Raw genomic sequence first — 20,274 nt, 5'->3', positions numbered from 1 at the left:
ATTGACTTCCTCTCTGCATTCACAAGAATTTCAGAAAACTCGGCCTCTGACTTTGAGATTGAGGTAAATGAGAGTCAAACTTATCCAAGATTTTTAGTAGATATAATTATGGTACCAATTTGAATCTCCTTGAGTTACTGCGTTCACAATGTAGGTGTCCACCCCAACAGCCTTTTACGGCTGAGGGGTAAAAATCGAATAGGTGATGAAAACAAAGATAATTAGCGTGATGATCAGTGTCATTTCCTATTAGATGAAGTCATACAAGTGACCGATATCTACCATAAGTCACGACTTAGCACTACATACAGTTCGCGTGAGGATGGTGCAAGACGCTTATGTTAAGTATGGATCTAGGAACATGAGAATATGAAGACAGTGGTGAAGTGTGCAGAAAGAGGGACAGATGGGTTTGAGGTGTGGGTAGGATTACACCATCAGCTCTGAGCCCTGTCTTGTTTGCAACGGTGATGGGCAGACCGACAGTTAAGGTCAGGTTGGAGTCTCCATGCACTGTGATGTTTCCAGACGACATTGTGATCTGTGACGAGAGTAGGGAGGAGTACTGGAGGTATAAAATGAAGATAAGAGGAATGAAAGTCTGTGGACAGATTACATGTGTGTGGATAGAGGGAGACAGAAAGGTGAGGATGGAAGGAGTATTCAAAGCAATGGACAATACACAAGAAAGGTGAAGTGGCAGGTTAGAGTGGAAGTTCATGGTTTCAGTGAAGGAAGACAGAAAAGGGTGAGATGGAGGAAGATGATCCACTGTGGCAACCTCTAAAGGATGCAACTAAAAGAAGTACTGATCATATCTCGCTTGGTAAAATATGTTGTGCCAATATTATTTCAAGGGTGTGACAACCTATACAAACCTAAGAGTAAAGAATATTTTTCTTGGGTAAAAGTTAAATGTCAGGGCCTTCTATGGCTGTTTATTTTAGTTGGACCGTGCCGTACACTTCGTGATGTGCTAATACAAGATCAAATTGAACCCACATAAACCATTTTAAACAAAGAAACTCCAAACATGTCTTACATACACTAATTTTAAGTGGTTTTTTTAACTTATAAATTGTAACTTAAACCTCACTGGGAGGCAGTGCAGATGCTTTAACAATGACATGAGATGAGAAAATGTATGAATGGATTAAAATGTTGTAACAGCATTTTGAACAGATTGAGGGATTTGCAGCTCCTACAGACAGACAATATGAAAATAATGCCCTGATTTCCTCCTAGTTGGATTAAAGTAATGCACTAAGTTCACTATTTGAGATCATGCTCTTGAGTTTAGCAATATTTCTTAAATGAAAAAATCAAAAGCTGGCTGGAACTTGAAGTCAAGGACTGATCGAAAGAAAGAAAGAAATGGTTTTAAAACTACTCATAATGTGACTTAACTGGATAATGTACACTGAAAATAATGAGGGACCCTAGGGGGGCCGCAGATGCTGTGGAGGAAGCACACTTGGAGGCAGGGATTCTCTTCACCCAATGTGCCATTTATTTACAAAAAAAGCCAAGCTGGGGGTACGAACAACAAAAACTAAACTTGTACAACCAAACTTAAAGCAGGTCCAAACGCTAGGCTCATGCCTAGTGGGATGCTACCCAGCCTTTAGTCTTACAGCACCACCTTGAACTCAGCATTAACTCTGCTTTTAAAGCTTAAACCCCTCCTCAAGAACAAGCCATGCAAGGCCTTCCTCTCTTTCTCACACTACACCACAAATCCTGCCAATGATTCACTTCCTTATAAACATTGAATCAGGTACTGAATCAGTGACATACTGAATGAAGCTTTGTCCCTGATCATGTGAATCTGGCTAGATGAACCAGACCACAGTGCTTCTGAAGTGGTGTGATGTTTTTTTGACACATGCGCCGGAGCTTCAGGTTCAAATGGACCAGCACTAGCAACATGAAACAGAGAAACCTCCAAACATTTTGGTAATACTGATAATCTAACAGTAAATGGTTTTGAATACATGGGCCCACTGCATAACTATTTCATGGTATGAAACTTAGGAGCATTTTATTTCACTTCCTTAGGACATAAAACAAACTAATGAAGGAATGGTCCACATCAGCATTAGGCTCACATTCATAACTAAAACAACTCTATGAGGATGGTGAGGAGTCTGCATATCGACAGGAAGTTGAGCGGCTGGTACTCTGGTGCAGTCAGCACAACCTGGAGCTGAACATGCTTAAGACTGTAGAGATGACAGTGGACTTCAGGAGACATCCCTCAACACTGCCCCCTCTCAAAATATATCAGACAGCCCTGTGTCGACTGTGGAGATCTTCAGGTTCCTGGGTACCACCATCTCCCAGGACCTCAGAAAGACCCAGCAGAGGATGTACTTCCTGAGACAACTGGGGAGGTACAGTCTTCCACAGGAGCTGCTGATCCAGCTCTACACTGCAGTCATTGAGTCTGTCCTGTGCTCCTCCATCACAGTCTGGTATGGAGCAGCCAGTGAACAGGACAGGAGCAGACTGCAGTGGACTGTACGGGCAGCAGAAAAGAATATAGGCGCCCCCCTGCCCTCCATCCAGGACCTGCACCTCTCAAGAACCAGCCAATAAATTCGATTCTGATTCTGCATCTGGAGCTCATTGAGCCTTGGTCCCTCTAGGACACTGTTATTGAGTATGGGGGGACTCCCTCTATGCTGCTCCCGACTAGTTGTTGTCCCCCCTCCCATGGGACTTGGGCACTTGGTGGCTCTGTGGGTTAGCTGACTTGGACCTCTTCATTGTGCAATGGGGGCTCTGCCAGGTGTCAGGAAGTGAAGGAATTTCTAAAGAGTTCCTGAAGAATGGATGAAATGACTTGTTTGAAATCGAGTGACGGTTAGACGCAGCCATATTGGCAATGGCAAAGCAGCTCCAGTTAATACAGTAGGGACTCAGTTTCAGTGAGTGAAGCACACTGCTTCACACCACTAAACTGTGAGATGATAATATAATCAATAACATGTTCTGGAAAGATGAGCCTGAGATCAAACTTCCTGATGAGGCCAGTGAACAGAACAGCAAGACTGTTCCAACAAACCCTGGTTGGTGTGTCCAGGAAGTTCCAGCAAAATCTTCGACTGTCACACTCAACTCGGGATGAATCAGAGCTTCAATTATGAAATTATACAAGCTCAGTTGTATTTGTTCTATTTGGCTTGGCTTTATTCTGCAGTTTGTTTGTTTTTAATTTAAGACAGGTTTTCTACAGTTCATGTTCATTTAACCACTTTTGCAGTAAAATACTTTTACAGATTCATAAATGAGTGAAACAAAAGACCTTAGAGAATATGAAAAACATTGTTGTGATCTTTCTACTTCTGGCTGGGACATCTTGAAATTTCGGTAGCATTTCCAGTGTGCCGTTTTCCTTGTTTGGATGGAGAAATAGGATGTATGCGTACGCAATGCTTCAGTGAAGCAGTGTACAATTTCAGGTAGACCGTGTTTACAATAGGCAGTAATGCAAAGCTGCCATTCTTACCTTTCCTAATACAGGTGTAGCTCTGGCTGAAGACGGTCTGATAGAAAGAACACAACAAACAACAAACAATGCTTAGCATATTTAAAAAGTAAACACACAAATGATTAGTTATGCTTATAATTGGACTGAGACCAACACAGTCAACTTGTTAAAAACCACAACGTCAACAACATCATCATGAAGTGACGAGCTGAGAGTCTCCGTAATCTTCTTCTCTGTCGTGACGATGCACTTCCTCATGTTTTCCCATGAAGAACTATAGTGAGAGCTCAGGTTGGTTTGTGGTTTGGGTTACATGCACTTCCATATGTTAACCACATATGAACTAAAAATGTCTCGTCACATCTATTACCACCCCAAATTCATAAAAATTGGAACACTGTGGAAAATGTAAATATGCAATGATTTGCAAATCTAACCCCATCAGAACATGTAACACACGTTTTTAAATGTTTTTACACATAATGTTCAAACTGTGACATATTACTATTGCATGAAAAGTATTAGCCATTGGTACAAAAAAAGCCCAATTAATCAAGTTAATTGGGTAAAAAGTCCCCACAATCACCTCCACACTTCTGCCTTTTCTTCTTTCTAGCTGCGTGCACCCTGTTCCTGTGTCTTCAGCCATCAGCAGCACAGTTTCCATCTGACTGATCTGTTAGGAAATCTCACCTCATGTCTGATTCGGCAAAGATTTTATACTGGATACATACAAATGTTGTGTGTATCCAGTTTTGTAGGGTTACATGACTTTGCCACAGTCGTGTAAACCTGGGCCTGGCATTAGGAGTATGGTTTGTGGCACCGCCATAGCTGGAATATATACTTTCAAGGGTAAATCAACCTTTCCATTTCTCAAGGCTCATTCATGATTTTTAACATTGTATAGATTTTACAGTAGTTACCTGCTGGGAGCAGGTTGTGATGTTACTAATATTAGGCATTACAGTGAATAACAGCTTAAGAAGTTAGTTGTCAGTTTAATTAGAAATGGCGATAGTGTAGAGCAGCGGTCTCCAACCTTTTTTGCGCCACAGACCGGTTTATGCCCGACAATATTTTCAAGGACCGGCCTTTAAGGTGTCGCGGATAAATACAACAAAATAAAACTAGTACCGGTACCGAAAAAAAGAAGATTTATTCATAACACACGTGAAAAGACCCAGGAAAACAGAGTAAACGATAAAAACGATAACAAAATAACGCTGACAACCGATAAAACCCCTGAAAACCAGACATTTCACACCTGAGCCTCAACTCTCGCGGCCCGGCACCAAACGACTCACCGACCAGTACCGGTCCGAGGCCCAGGGGTTGGGGACCGCTGGTGTAGAAGCTTCAAGGTGGAGGGGCATTAAGTCCTATGATAAGGTGGGTAATGAGGACCACGTGAGACAAAATAATATGCAGTATCTCAGCCAGGGTTGCCTTCATGGTCACTACAACAACATTAGGCTGGGTTGGGACCAGTGAAGGGAGAATTAAGTGTAAACTACGCTTTCTCCTCATCAGTTTGAACAAATCAGACAGACGCACATTCTCATATAAAACTTTGTATTCTGCTAAGCAGGGTACTCGCTTGACTGCAGCTGTTTTACAGCATGTGGTTTTCTGAACAAACGGGATCCACGTACATGATGCTTTATAATCAGTCAAGGCCTTGTAAATAAATGTATCAACAGAAGAAGTGTTTTGGCTGCTGCTTCCTCGAGGTGGATAAACAAACACGCTAACACAAACCAGCGCTCAGTACAATTAAAAGGAACTATTCAGATGATGAAATAAGAACAAACTGGTTATCAATTAAAAACACTCTAATTCCACACAGGGACAAGTATTCACATTTCTAATAATCATTCTCAATCGCTCTCATATACTTACCTTGTACAACAGTTACTGGAACTGCCACTACCATGGATGCCACTGCTGATAGTGGTGTTGGGGACAGAACTGGGGTTAGCAGGCGCACTGGACTCGATTATTCCCCGACCGCTGATACATTTGGGCTCATCCACCACTGTGCATGCGTGAGGTAGACGGGCAACATCCCTCACGTTCATCAGCAAGTTGTACCCTGTTTTTAGGATATGAACCGCCTCATCGTGGGAGATGGTCACAAAGCTCTGACCGTTGACTTCCAATATCTGATCACCCACCTGCAACAGAGAACTCTGGTTATGCACTACATGCTTATCTATGTCTCATAACACCTTCTGTACATAGTTCCTACACGCCTGCATCTGGGAAGTATTCACAGCGCTTCACCTGTTCCACATTTTGTCATTTTACAACCCAAAATAAATGTAATTCATTTTTCACCTCAAATTTTCTACACACAACATAATGTGTGTAACATTTTTGCCATAATTACAAAGTGAAGAAATTTGCCTGAAATTCTTGCAAATTTCTTCAAAAAACAAAAGGCATGTAGAGAAGCATTCACAGACGTCCATAAATGGAACAAAGCTGGGACCCTCAGGAGTCTTCATAGAGGTGGCCATCTGCCCACCTGTCGGTAAAAGGTTTGGCAAAAGGCATCTGAAACAAAGTTCTCTGTTCTTCATCATCATCACCTTCATTTATAAAGCACTTTAAAACAACCACAGCTGACACAAAGTGCTGTACATAGGAACTATATAATAAAAGTACATAAGATATAAATAATGTTGGCCCTGCGACAGACTGGCGACCTGTCCAGGATGTACCCCGCCCCTCGCCCTATGACAGCTGGGATAGGCTCCAGACCCTGAAAAGGATAAGCGGAAGCGAATAGATGGATGGAAGATATAAATAAAAGCAAAAGAAAAGAAAAAGTAAAATAATTAATTAAATAACTAATTTCATTACAAGAGAAACTAAGTCTCACTGAGGTTAAAAGCCAACAAATAAAAATGGGTTTTAAGACGCGATTTAAAAGTGGAGAGGGCTCTCTAACGTGCACGCGCAAATTATTCCATCATTTAGGACCCACGATAGTATAGGCCTAGTGGGTACTTTGCTAGTACAAACTAACACAATGAATATATTTTATAGAATAGAATAAACAAGGGGAAATTTGTGTGTAACAGCAGCAAAAACAAAACACAACACATGTATGTACCACCATGTGGACATCGCTGTGTGATTCTGACTATTTTTTCAATTCAATTCAGTTTTATTTACACAGCACCAAATCACAACAACAGTCGCCTCAAGGCGCTTTATATTGTAAGGTCGACCCTACAATAATACATACAGAGAAAACCCAACAATCATATGACCCCCTCTGAGGGGAAGAAGACAGGATCAAAGACATGCTGTGGAAGAGAGCCACAGTGTGTCTCTGATTAATAATAAGAAATGATTCAGCGCAGAGAGGACTCTATCTATGGGCGAATTTCGATCCCCGGGCTCTCTGTCCTGATTCCTTGGGCAAGACACTTCACCCTACCGCCTACTGGTGTTGGTCAGAGGGGCCGATAGCACGATATGGCAGCCTGGCTTCTGCCAGTCTGCCCCAGGGCAGCTGTGGCTACAACTGTAGCTGCCTCCACCAGTGTGTGAATGTGAGAGTGAATGAATAGTGGCATTGTAAAGCGCTTTGGGTGCCTTGAAAAGCGCTATATAAATCCAATCCATTATTATTATTATTAACACATAGTGAGTGAAGAAGAAACACCCAGTGCATCATGGGAATCCCCCAGCAGCCTACACCTATTGCAGCATAACTAAGGGAGGATTCAGGGTCACCTGGTCCAGCCCTAACTATATGCTTTAGCAAAAAGGGAAGTTTGAAGCCTGATCTTAGGAACAACAAGTCAGCCTGGAGTGTGAGAGTGAAGTGCTCTAATGGGGTGATATGGTGCTATAAGGTCAGCAAGATCCTGATAATAATGAATTACAGTCTATTATAGAAGTAATGGCAGATTTTTTTTACTCATGTCAAGCAAAAATATCTTGTATTAAGTGAAAAAATCTGCCAATGGAACAAGTGAAAATTCTCCAGATCCAAGATGCACCGTCTAAAAACAAGCTCATATATGTCAGTGAAATGTTACTATGTAGCTGACTCTGTCTTATTTTAAGTGTGGTGAGATATGTTTGACTAGAAATGAGAGAAATATACTTGGTAAGATTTTGAGTTTTTGCAGTGAGGCAGAAGAAAGAACAAACAACAAGAACAAATACAGGCCTGCGGCCTACTACTGCCACCCTCACTGCTGATGAGGCCCACAAGCCCACACTAAGGCAACAACAACCCCAAACTGCAGCACGGAGCGTCACACCACAGGACCTCCCCTCCCTGGACAGCAGTGCAAGGACAAAGAGACAGACAACCCACACCACACAGTTCTCCCCTAACCTACATAACATATGAGGGCTGAGCAGGTGCAGACTGAGAGAGAGCAGCACCCACACACTCCCACAGCCTCACAGGATGGAACAGTAAAATGATCCCGAGCCTGTATAACTGGGAACATACTTCACTGCATGACAGAGTTAGAAAAGCCACATCAGCTTCCCTGCAGCTGAGTGTTGGACATCCTGAACCAACACTCATGTCAGTTACATCCCACTTGGTGTCGTGTCCTGTGGACTGTTTTGAGTCCAGTGAGAGACACATTTCTGGGAACTTAGCAGAGCTGCTGCTCAAAATGGCAGAGTGGGCTGAGGAAAACAGTGCAGTGGTACTGACAATGCAGCTAACACGATACCTTAAGCAACAAACATCCTGCGTTACTTGTACATCCTTCATCTTTTTGTAAGAGACGTTCTGACGGTGATGAAGCCCACTGTGGGAGCACAGCAGTCACAGGGGAACGACACATGGGCATGCCTCAGTCACTCAAACAGGAGTGTATTACAAGCAGGAACTCAACGTTTCATATTCTCAAACATGGATCCACTCATCTCTGCGCTGGCTGTTATGAATGCACTGATGATCTTTGGGAGACACTGCAGCCATGCACTGTTTGGAGCCATTTGAACACAGCAGTGCAGACAGGTGTACAAATGTTTTATTATTGTTATTATTGCATCATTGCTATGAAAGGCAGAGCAGACATGAGTGGAAATAAGTTTTAAGAGAATATAACAACAACCACCATGCTTGACCCAAGAAAGGGGAAAAAACGCGACCTTTAATGAAAACAGAGCAGCTGATGAAAGTTTTCTGAGAATAACTGCAGCAACAGTAAAATACAGCCAGCCAACTCCACTGCCAGGAGGAGAGGAGGCAACAGAGGAGCAAGAGGAGTCACAAGCTTCTAATGTTTGGAGGTTCAACTGGAGACACTAAGAGAAGGAATCCCTCAGCTGATGCAACGCGTGAGAAGCTTCTATTCCACTGACCCGCTGAGCCCAAGGCTACAATCCATCCACGTCTTACACTGACATGAAGACTGTGCGTGGTATCAGTCCCCTCTGTTTTATCTCCTTTAAAACAGAGAAGAACCACGATTAACCCCTCAAAGCTGAGGTGCACGGCTTTTCTTAATGCCAATCGTCACTAAAAGCTAAATCTGTTACCTGCTGTTTTATTTGTTTTACAGATTTAAATGCATATTTTGTAATGTGATTCTGTTTTACTGTAAATAGTTAAAAGCGTATAAATATTAAAGATACAATCAGAGACTGAATCTTTTGTCACTTTGAGATGGGTCTTTGTTTTGTACTATTTCTTTTTCCCAGCACTCTGTTCCATGTTTAGTGTCATAACTCATAGAAATAATAACATTCGTTATAATATGTGGTTTGTACATTAGTCGTTTATTTTATACAAACATTTACTTAAATCCATCCATCTTCATCCGCTTTGTCCGGGGCCGGGTCGCGGGGGCAGCAGCCTAAGCAAAGAGGCCCAGACCTCCCTCTCCCCAGCCACCTCCTCCAGCTTATCCAGGGGAACACCAAGGCGTTCCCAGGCCAGCCGAGAGATATAATCTCTCCAGCGTGTCCTGGGTCTGCCCCGGGGCCTCCTCCCGGTGGGACATGCCTGGAACACCTCACCCAGGAGGCGCCCAGGGGGCATCCTTGTCAGATGCCCGAACCACCTCAGCTGGCTCCTTTCGATGTGGAGCAGCAGCTGCTCTACTCTGAGCCCCTCCCGGATGGCCGAACTTCTCACCCTATCTCTAAGGGAGAGGCCAGCCACCCTTCGGAGGAAGCTCATTTCTGCCGCTTGTATCCGCGATCTCGTTCTTTCGGTCACTACCCACAGCTCGTGGCCATAGGTGAGGGTAGGGACGTAGATCGACCGGTAAATTGAGAGCTTCGCTTTTACACTCAGCTCCCTCTTCACCACGACGGACCGGTGCAGCGTCCGCATTACTGCAGCTGCAGCCCCAATCCGTCTGTCGATCTCCGGCTCCCTTCTCCCATCACTCGCGAACAAGACCCCGAGATACTTGAACTCCTCCACTTGTGGCAGGAACTCATCCCCGACCCGGAGTGGGCACTCCACCCTTTTCCGGCTGAGAACCATGGCCTCAGATTTGGAGGTGCTGATCCTCATTCCCGCTGCTTCACACTCGGCTGCGAACCGTTCCAGTGCGAGCTGGAGGCCCTCACCCGATGAAGCCAACAGAACCACATCATCCGCGAAAATCAGAGATGAGATTCTGAGGCCACCAAAGCGAAAGCCCTCCACCACTTGGCTGCGCCTAGAAATCCTGTCCATAAAAATTATGAACAGAACCGGAGACAAAGGGCAGCCCTGGCGGAGCCCATCACCCACCGGGAACGAGTCCGACTTATTGCCGGCAATGCGAACCAAGCTCTTGCAACGGTTGTATAGGGATCGAATGGCTTAAATCCTTTGTAATAAATTGATCTGAAGAGCTGCTTGGGAGCCAACAGAGCCGACTCACTGAGCCATAAGAAGCAGCTCTCTTATTAAAAGAGCCAGAATTCAAATCACTAATAGTTTCCATCACTGTTGAATGAGCTGGCAAAACGTTACAGAGAAGCACTGTGTGACTGTCCAACAGTTGCTAATGGTTTGAATTTACACCTAATATTCACTGAGTGATGTTAGGCACCCACAGTGACATATACACTGTGTCTGTACTGGAAGCGAAACAAAACAAATACCAACAACAGCTTTGCAACATGTACTTCTGTCCATATACTGCCAGTAGTTTATAGTACAACAGTCAGTTATTCTGTGTATCCACAAACACAATCAGACCTCCTGCAGGACAAAGGGTGAAGATGAAGTCACGGCATTAGATGCTGAGTTTGAGCAAAGAGACTAGAAAACTTTATGTTTCATTATTCTGATGCAAATTTGAAATTATAAAAACTGTTCATTTATTTAACAATACAAATACTTACATTTTGAATTGTCTTTTAATATTTCTTTTCCAGGGTTAGAAAAGTGACTCTAACTGAATGAATTTAACCCTTGTGTGGTGTTTTTGTTACTCAGCCGGTGTTCATGGGTCTGGTGGACCCGCTAGAGTTTTGGCTTTCCAATTAACACTATCAAACAATTTTATGTTAAATTACTCAACAGATGTTTACTTCATCCCAATTACGAGCCATGAGAACAGAAAACATGGTTAATTTTTCCCTTCACCTTTGTTCGATCACATTTATGAATTAATGTGCTTCTCATTTTTTTAATAAAATGTTAGAAAAAATAAAATAAAATCAGTTATAATCAAGTGTAAATATCTTTATACCATATTTTGCAGGTTTTGATGGTATATACTGCCTAAAGGGGCAGCGGCCTCCACTTGGCATGGGTCTCACAGACCACCATACAAGGGTTAAGTAGATTTCTATCACTTTCTAATGCATATGTAAAATAACGAACAGGCGACACAATCGGTCACACATGTAAATACACATATACACACATATAAATGAGTCAGGTCCTTTCATATGGAGCTGTGATGACGACTCTGCTAGTCTGAAAACCACAAGTTTAAACAGTATCTGAGGCTACGCTGCCTCTGGTGGCCACTAGCTGTATATGCCATGTGATCCAGTTCACTAGCCAAGCCTCCATCTTATTAACTGCAAAAACAATTTCTGACAGGGACGAAGGATGGATGCACAAAGAGGAGGAAGGAAAGGTTATCGATTGATTGATTGATTGATTGATTGATTGATTGATTGATTGATTGATTGATTGATTGATTGATTGATCATACTTTATTCATCCTGAGGGAAATTGGGTTAAGGCTGCCAGCTGTGCCAGCGCCATAATCCAGCCTCTTGGTCCAGCTGCTGATCCCACTATAACTGCAGGATCACGCAGTCGGCTGCTGCGTGACCAGCACAGCAGACACACACAGATCCACACACACTAGCAGCTTATTACACAATCAATGAATCACTGCAGAGTATCAATGAATGAGCCTTATCTCGACAGTGAGGACGGAGCTTCTTCATACCTTTATCAACATCTTCTCTGTTGTTGTGGCTTTAACACTTTTTTTCATAGTGTGTAAAGTATGCCAGTCCCAAAAATAGCTCTTTATCTCTCTGTTAAAGTAGTGCAGCAATATCTCCCACCATGCTTCTTTGAAAAGTTTTAAATTTGGCTTTTTCTCTTGTTTTTAGCTGTCCCAATTATTTCAACACGTAATCTAGAATGCTGCTTTATTTTTATCTCCAAGTCAGACGTGGTGTGACAACATCAAGAAAGCCATGTTGTTCACAGGCAGGAAGCAGTTTCTGTTCTCCTCCCCTCAGGCAGGTTGAAAAGGCCTGAGTCAGAAGACTGACCTGAAAGCACACAGCGACCTGGAACATATATATAAAAATAAAATTCCCATCTCGCCCCTGCGGGCGGTTTATCCTTCAAGCTCGGGTCCTCTACCAGAGGACCCGAGCTTGAGGGTCCTGCGCAGTATCTTAGCTGTTCCCAGGACTGCGCTCTTCTGGACAGAGATCTCCGATGTTGTTCCCGGGATCTGCTGGAGCCACTCGCCTAGCTTGGGAGTCACCGCACCTAGTGCTCCGATTACCACGGGGACCACCGTTACCTTCACCCTCCACATCCTCTCGAGCTCTTCTCTGAGCCCTTGGTATTTCTCCAGCTTCTCGTGTTCCTTCTTCCTGATATTGCTGTCATTCGGAACCGCTACATCGATCACTACGGCCGTCTTCTTCTGTTTGTCTACCACCACTATGTCCGGTTGGTTAGCCACCACCATTTTGTCCGTCTGTATCTGGAAGTCCCACAGGATCTTAGCTCGGTCATTCTCCACCACCCTTGGGGGCGTCTCCCATTTTGCCAGTCTGGTCCTGCAGTCTCGGCTGACTGCTTGGTCTGCCAGTAGCTGGTGTTTTGCGCCTCTGGTATTCTTGGCTCCCCCTTGCCGTAGCATTTATGTTGTACCTCGTCAATCTCTAGCTGTGAGAGCAGTCCCTTCTTTCGAATGTTGGAACACTGAGCTACTAGTTGTTTCGCCGTCATTGTGGATGTTGGGTATCGAAGAATCCATAGGTCCCTCATCCTATTCATGTAGCCCCTTCCGCCGGGGTTACTTGCGTAGTAGCATTCCAACAATGCCCTGTTTTCGTCTCTTGCCCACCGATGCCTTCTTGTTCCAGTAGCCCACTTCTCATCACGGTGCCCTGGTTCCTCAACACCTGACGTGGACCTTGTTGATCCGGGCGACGTCCGAGCCGGCATGCCTTCATACTTATCTGTCTCGCTTGCTTAGCATAGGGGGTCTAGCCTTAGGACCTTTACTGGATACAGACGCCCCAGGCAGGAATCGAACGCCTGGGGCGTGTATATATATATGTGTGTGTGTGTGTGTGTGTGTGTGTGTGTGTGTGTGTGTGTGTGTGTGTGTGTGTGTGTGATATTTAGTGTATAATTTCTAAGGAGTAGAAGGTGGAGTAGAAAGAGTAGGTAAGGAAAGGGGCAGACGGCTTGCTGCTTTAACTACCAACAAATTACGGCACATTTCTGTAGCTCACATATTTGAAGATAAAGGACCTGAATCTCAGAAGCGGGACCACGCCTCCAAACATGCTCCTTTCGGTTCTCATCTATACATGTTCCCCCAGTTCTACAAGCTCCTCAAATGAGGACGCGGGCCCAGCAGTGAATGAACAGTTACCACTAACATAACATTCAGAGATGATACTGATCCCACTGCTTACAGAGGGAGTTTACAGACACCATCTTACTGCATCACATTCACTAAACTCTTTCACAGATGTTTGTAAAGCAGACTGAAAGGCTCGGCGCTTGATTTTTATATACCTGCAGTAGTGGGAGTGCAGTGTGGGTTTGTATTGTGTTGTGGTGTAATACAGCAATGCTCTGAAGGACAGATGAGACAGGCTACCTTTAGTCCACCAATGTCTGCAGCAGATCCAGGGTCCACTCCAGTAATGTATATGCCCAGTCCATACTCAGCACCACCCCTGATCATTAGACCCAGAGATCGACCTCCTTCCATGTTCAGGTTCACCTTTAGGAAAGACAGGGTATTCAGATCAATCTGTGTTGTTAGTAAACAAAGACTTACAGAAGAAAAGTTTGGAGGCAGAATAGTCAGAATAATAAACAGAGTTTAAAGAAACGTTCTTTCCTTGGAATCAACACATGAACAGCTGTGGTCAGCCTTTATGAGCCGTGGCCAGAGTTAAGATCTTTATTTGGCTAAAAGTAAGGATTTGTTCACTGGACTGATGGGAACCAGGCATGTTGTATAGAGTGCTTTGAGTACTCCGGGAGAGTAGAAAAGCGCTATAAAAGAATCAGTCCAATTATCATTTACCATGGATTCTGTTTCTGATTGGTAAGAGTTATTCACACCAGTGGCCTGCGAGAGGTCATCCTGCAGGGCGATCCTCATGCTGTTGTTCCTTGCACAAGGACGGTTTAGGTTCTGTAGGGTTCAGGTATCACCTCATACTAGGAGTAGGGACACTGACCCTAACCAAGCACGAAAAAAAGAGTCAGAAAAGAGAAAGGTGGGTAAAGTGTCAGTGGCTGCAACCTGCTAAACTATTTCAGGTTTTGAGGTTGTATCACTGTTGCCTCTGTAGTGCACCTGTTGTTAATTTCATTAACTCCAAAGCAGCTGAAACCGGTGAACAGTTCCCTCTGCTACTGATCTGACTGGGTCACTATCCTGGAAGTTTAATTCACTTCATGCTTTACTTTGATTAAAAAGTGTTCTTTTGTTTTAGCAAAAATATATATAGCACCAATTCACAGCAGTCACCTCCAAGCACGTAATGTTGTACAGACTCTGCAATATTAGAAACAACAACTTTCCCACCCATCATTTCAATACAAGCTAAAACTATATTAAATAATTCAGATGACATTATCTTTCCTCCATTTTGCCCCCTGCTGGTGAGATACCTGATTTACTGGCAGTGGATAGTTTGAGTGCTTAGGTAGAAAAGCTTTATTTAAATGCCAGTCCATTCATCTTTCACACTTGTTACAATGTTTAAACCAGTAATCATTCAATCAAAACATCATTTATAGATTTCATATATGTGCAACATGATGCAGCAATGGGTCTCTATTTGAATTCCACAGGCCACACATACACACACACACACACACACACACACACACACACACACACACACACACACCTGTCTTGTCTATGTATTAGATTTTGTTTTCATTCGGTGTTCAGATTACAATGGTTGGGCATATAGTAAGTGATCAGTTTATTCTGCAAACCAATATAATTTTAGAGACCATAAAGACCACCCAATTCAACAGTCTGCCACTAAGGAAGGGAGACCATTCAAGCTGACACAAGATAAAAAGTGGGGTTATAGTAGAGATGGACCAATCTGATATACAGTATCGGTATCAAACATAAAAAAGTGGTATGGTGCCATCTCTAGTATAAAGGCTGAACAGGTCAAATCGAACATCAAAACTTGTGACAAAAAGCTCACAGCCACACTGCACTGCTGTGCTTCCTGCTACTACTAATACTGCTGCTGGAGGGCAAAAGATTACTCCTTAAAGACGCCAATACTGGACAGTCTGTAGTACTACAGGACAAAAAGAGTTGCTTTTTTCTTTTTTGCACCCGTGTTGATCCAAAACTATTTGAGTCATCTATCCATGGAGGAAAAATGAAGATGGGAAGAGAAACTTTTGAGATTTGTGACTGATATTTTGCCCCAGCAACTTTATTTAAGAATATCAACGTGTTGATTTGAATTACTTACATAGTAATTGTGAAGGTAGGGCTGTGCGATATGACCAAAATCTCATATCCCGATATAAATCACAACAATGTAACATTTCCTGTAAATTCTGTGAATCTCGGGCAGCTCGACTTGCCTGAAGTGTTTCCAGCTCTGCATCCTTCACCCGGAGTCGAGCGTTTTAACAGATGCATGAAACTATACATTTTTAGACATAAGCCGTATTTATTACACAGCGTGCTGCGGGGAAAAGCCTGTTCTAACGTTTGAGTCTAAGGTTTATTTTTTAGCACCTGGCGGCTCTTTTTTACTCTTATTTACTTCTCATCCGTAAATAATCTTTCACGTGATTCAGTTTATTTTGAAAAGTCTTGATGCACGTGCAATCATCCAGGAAAGTAAATCTCCAAAAGTTGATTCTGTTCTTCTGGACGTAGCGTTTTGTGGGAGAAACGTTTCGTCACTCATCCAAGTGACTATTTTGAAAAGTCTCAACAGGATCTTGAGCTTTATTGTGAAAGGTTTATGTGGAACATAAACAAGCGGACACGCGGTGGTGTTACCGTCGTTGTTGCTAACGACAACGCATAAAAACAGGCGCTTGTCTGTCCGTAGTGTGGTTATATTAAATATAAGAGAAAGAGAGAACTTTAAGAAATGAATATAACCACTACAGTGTCCATCAGAACCATGAACAAATATTGCTGTAAACAGTTTATTTTGCGACACCACGAAACAAACGACAGCGTAAAATGAAACGATAGATGTTTTTATATCGTCATCCGATATATATCGTTATATCGAACAGCCCTATGTGAAGGTGATTTCTATTCATCCTCACTGATTTAAACCAAAGAAAACTGAATGACAGATACTCTCTGAAAGGTTTGAATTCTACTGATGCCTCTTACATCACCGAGAGTCCATTTCCAGTGTTTGTCCAATGCAGTGCAGCTTTTTCATCACACTGGTATGAGTTGGTGTTTGGGCGGTGATTCGCTTCTATGGCAGGTGCACTCTTGCACTTCGTGAGGACACTGCGTGCACTCACTCATGAGGACGGAGCAAAATGATCACAAACAGCTCTTCTACTGTCTTTCACCATGATGGTGTTAAAAGCTCCATCCAGCATTTTATTTTTCTGTGGTCTCTGCATTTCTTGTATTCACGAATAATTCCCATTGTGGAGAATGTAATAGTCCAGGATCCTTCCAGACTCCAACCGAAGGCCTTTTCTAGGGTCTTCATCAAAAGGAAACAGACCATAATCTGAAACCTGTCCATTTTGAGCTGGTCTCTGATGATCAGTAGGACTGTAGACAGCCTGCTGTCAAAGCAACTTTCTTGACAAATTTTCTTGCCAGGCGATATGGACCTCCACCTTATCCATCCATCCACCTCCAGTTATCCTTTTCAGGGTGGCACTGGGGGCACTGGAGCCTATCCCAGCTGACTTAGAGCTAGACCTTATAGCTGAGAAAAATCCAGCCTTGGATATCTACTGTAATAAATGTAATATTGCAGGATAAATACAGTTGGTGACAGTACAGGTTGTTCTTACACATATTACCAGGATGAGTAACTTGACTGTGAAAACACTCACCTGATGAGTTTACTTTGTGCTCTCAATACATCTTTAGATTTGTTTTGAATTCAGACACGAGATCGTCTTTCACTCTCTGCTGCAGGCTGGATGCTTTAAAATAGCAACATTTGAACTTTGTGACTCTGTGGCTCCAATGTAAGACTTTGAATATCATGTAATCCAAGGTTAGTCCAAGTATGTACATCTTTACTCATAGTGTGAAGTGAACAACATAAAGTAATTTATTTCTCCTTTCATTTATTACGTTTTCTTATATTTCTACTGATTGAGGAACTTTTGGATAATTTGTCTATACGTAGTTGATTTTCAATGCTGCCATCACCCACATGTTGCCTGCATGTGTGTAGACCTGAAGACACTGCATGACGGCAGAGACCAGAGTTCTGAAAGATTCAGTTTAAAGACTTTCAAACATGAATGTCTGTTTTCCCCGAGAAAGCATCTTCAACAATGGTGTTCTCTATAAGCGAGAGCTTTGACAAACATTTAACATCTTTCAGTAATTTCACTGGTTTTCTTTCCAGACTTTGCACATAATTACACTCATATAAAAGTGACATCCTCTCAAATTTGGTCTACTATGGGAACAGCAAATGACAATGTAGAGTTACAATGCAAAGTAACAGGATTGATTTTTTGGTGAGTCATTTTGAGCAAACCTTTTCTTTGCCAGCAGTCACTGGATGAAAGACCTGTGCTGGGTGATTTTATTTTAGGATGAGTCTGTCTTTCAAAATGTCGGCAGCAAAGGTCATGAGGACCTTAGAGGAATATACTGCAGCCCCAAGCTGACTGCTGTCAGACGCAGGAGGAGGACCACTGCAAAAACCTGGTAATAAATCCTTGATGATAAATAGTTCTGGATCTGACAGCTGCTTTAAAAGAACTCTCGCAACATCTTTGTTTCCAGTGACAACAGTCTCAAGTGTTTGTATACTTCAATCTGCTGGTCCTCCATATTTCACCACCAATACACAATTCCACTTTGTTCTTACCGTTCGCTCTTCCATCCTGTGCCCATGCCTTTGACTGTCTTCCTGGCTATCAGGTGGCGGGGAGACACTCCGGCCCTGCGGGTCCACCCAGCTGTACAGATTATTGGTGATGTAGCCGCCAGGAGTCGGTCCCATGGAGCACACAGACATGTTCAGCGTCTTGCATCCTTTTAGCACCTGTATTCCAAGGACAGTGACGTTGCAGATTCCATTAACGTGCAACAGCAGACTTTATACCCTCACATGTGTGTTATTTCATGTTATTTTGACGCTCAATAAACAGCGACCCTGAATGTAATATTTTATTGCAGAGAAGTTTGGCCTCTGATTAATCAGGGCTCCGTATGCTCTTATTTCACCCGTCCAATTCCACTAGTCACCGGAAAAATACATTTTAAGGAATTTGACATCTCTGAAAACATTTGGAGTCAAGTAAGACGAAAGAAAATTGATAATTGACTAATCAGCTATTTGATTTGTATGTAAACAATGCCATACTGTTAGCTTTTTGTTGTTTGTTTGTTTTACTGTAGATTACGCAAAAAGTGGCAGATAGAGGACAAATGAGACCTTGAAGCATCAGTTGAAGAAGTTCAGACTGTTCAAGATGAGCTTTTGTTTGGTGACATTAAAACACACCGACAACTGACAGGAGCTGAGACCAGAGACGGAGAAAAATGGATCCAAAAAATGGATTTAAATGTTCATTTTTATAAGACCTACAAGAAGTTCAAACTCCATGGGCAAGAACACAGTTTGTATAACTGAACAACACATTTGCAAACAGGGCAAGCTTCTCATACACAGTGTGCAGGTGAAAGACACAATAACATGATGCTGTTTGAATATTTCAACAGCGCTTGGTCTGATGGAGGTTAAACTATGTATATGTTTGAACAGGAAACGGGACAAGACCAAATATGGAAGCAAAAACATTAAAGAACAAAACATGCATGTACATGAAGGACAAATAATGGCTTTTATGGCCAGTTTTCCTTGTTTTAACACTCTGTTTATCTTCACTACAATGAAATCTTTTGTATTTTCTGAGTCATGTATTTTCAGTGGCTGAGCACCAACAACACAAATACAGACAAAAGTTTGCATTATTACTATTTTATTCAATATATTTTTGCTACTTTTTGCTACTGTGGACCCTACACAACTAAAAACTGTATACATGGGACTACATGTCTACATGAACTTAATGTTACCAATGAACTCTCTTAACAGGAAGAACCAGGCAGCCATCTGCTCTGACTGATGGAGGTGAGGAGACGTAGACAGCGGAGATTCATAATAGAGATTTACAATAGCTAATGATTCCATTCAAAGTGATATATAAACATGAAGGGGTGAGTGAAGGAGAAACACTGGGAAGCAACTGTTGTTGTGATTTGGAAACATAAACATTACAAAACAAACCATCATAAACAATATAACTTTATATAAAACTGAGCTGAATTCAAAGTCCCCTGCAGCTCCAAACTACTGTGCACTTTTTATGTTTCTTCTGCCTTTTCGTTGCATCCTCCTGCAACGCACTGATCACTTTCAGTCATCGGGAACTAACAGGCATCGTCCTTTGCCTGAACCTAGACTTTACTTCAGATTGGACCGACCGGGCGCTCCATTTGTTATTTCAGCAAGTGATGCAAACAGTGCAGGGAGAGGAAACAAGAGCAAGGATGAAGAGCTGTCTATCCAATCCAGCGGCGAAACCAAACCAGGCCATGTCCATTCAGCGCAGGCGATTTTATCTACCTCATGAGCTAACACTAACCATAGTTACCATTGTTTACATTCGTCCGAATGCTAACGTTAGCACCCAACCACTTCCAACTTATTATAAGTGAACAGCAGAGAGGGACCTGTTGGGCGTCCATGTTGTTGCTGGGAACTTTAATAAGCCATGTTTGAAATCTGTACTCCCCAAATTCCACCAGCATGTTTAAGTGTCCTACCAGTGGGGACAGGACACTGGACTGTGTGTACAGTAGCATCAGTGCAACATCCCTCTG

At 42.8% G+C, this 20,274-nt stretch overlaps 1 protein-coding gene across 2 annotated transcripts in view; it reads right to left on the bottom strand.

Moving 5' to 3' along the window:
• Window positions 1-20,274, bottom strand: part of LOC309718541 (whirlin-like) — a 71,959-nt gene that overhangs the window by 19,706 nt on the left and 31,979 nt on the right. For both annotated transcript variants that reach the window (XM_082553900.1, XM_082553901.1), the window contains exons 2-5: window positions 18,254-18,430; window positions 13,810-13,935; window positions 5,396-5,670; window positions 3,512-3,548 (exon numbers count right to left, since the gene is read on the bottom strand). In XM_082553900.1, the coding sequence (XP_082410026.1) occupies window positions 3,512-3,548; window positions 5,396-5,670; window positions 13,810-13,935; window positions 18,254-18,430 (615 nt within the window). The remainder of the gene's footprint in view (window positions 1-3,511; window positions 3,549-5,395; window positions 5,671-13,809; window positions 13,936-18,253; window positions 18,431-20,274) is intronic.

This window comes from Aulonocara stuartgranti, assembly GCF_965226115.1.
Source record: "Aulonocara stuartgranti genome assembly, chromosome: 12".
NCBI classification, from domain to species: Eukaryota; Metazoa; Chordata; class Actinopteri; order Cichliformes; family Cichlidae; genus Aulonocara; species Aulonocara stuartgranti.
This window is presented reverse-complemented; position numbering and strand designations above follow the sequence as displayed.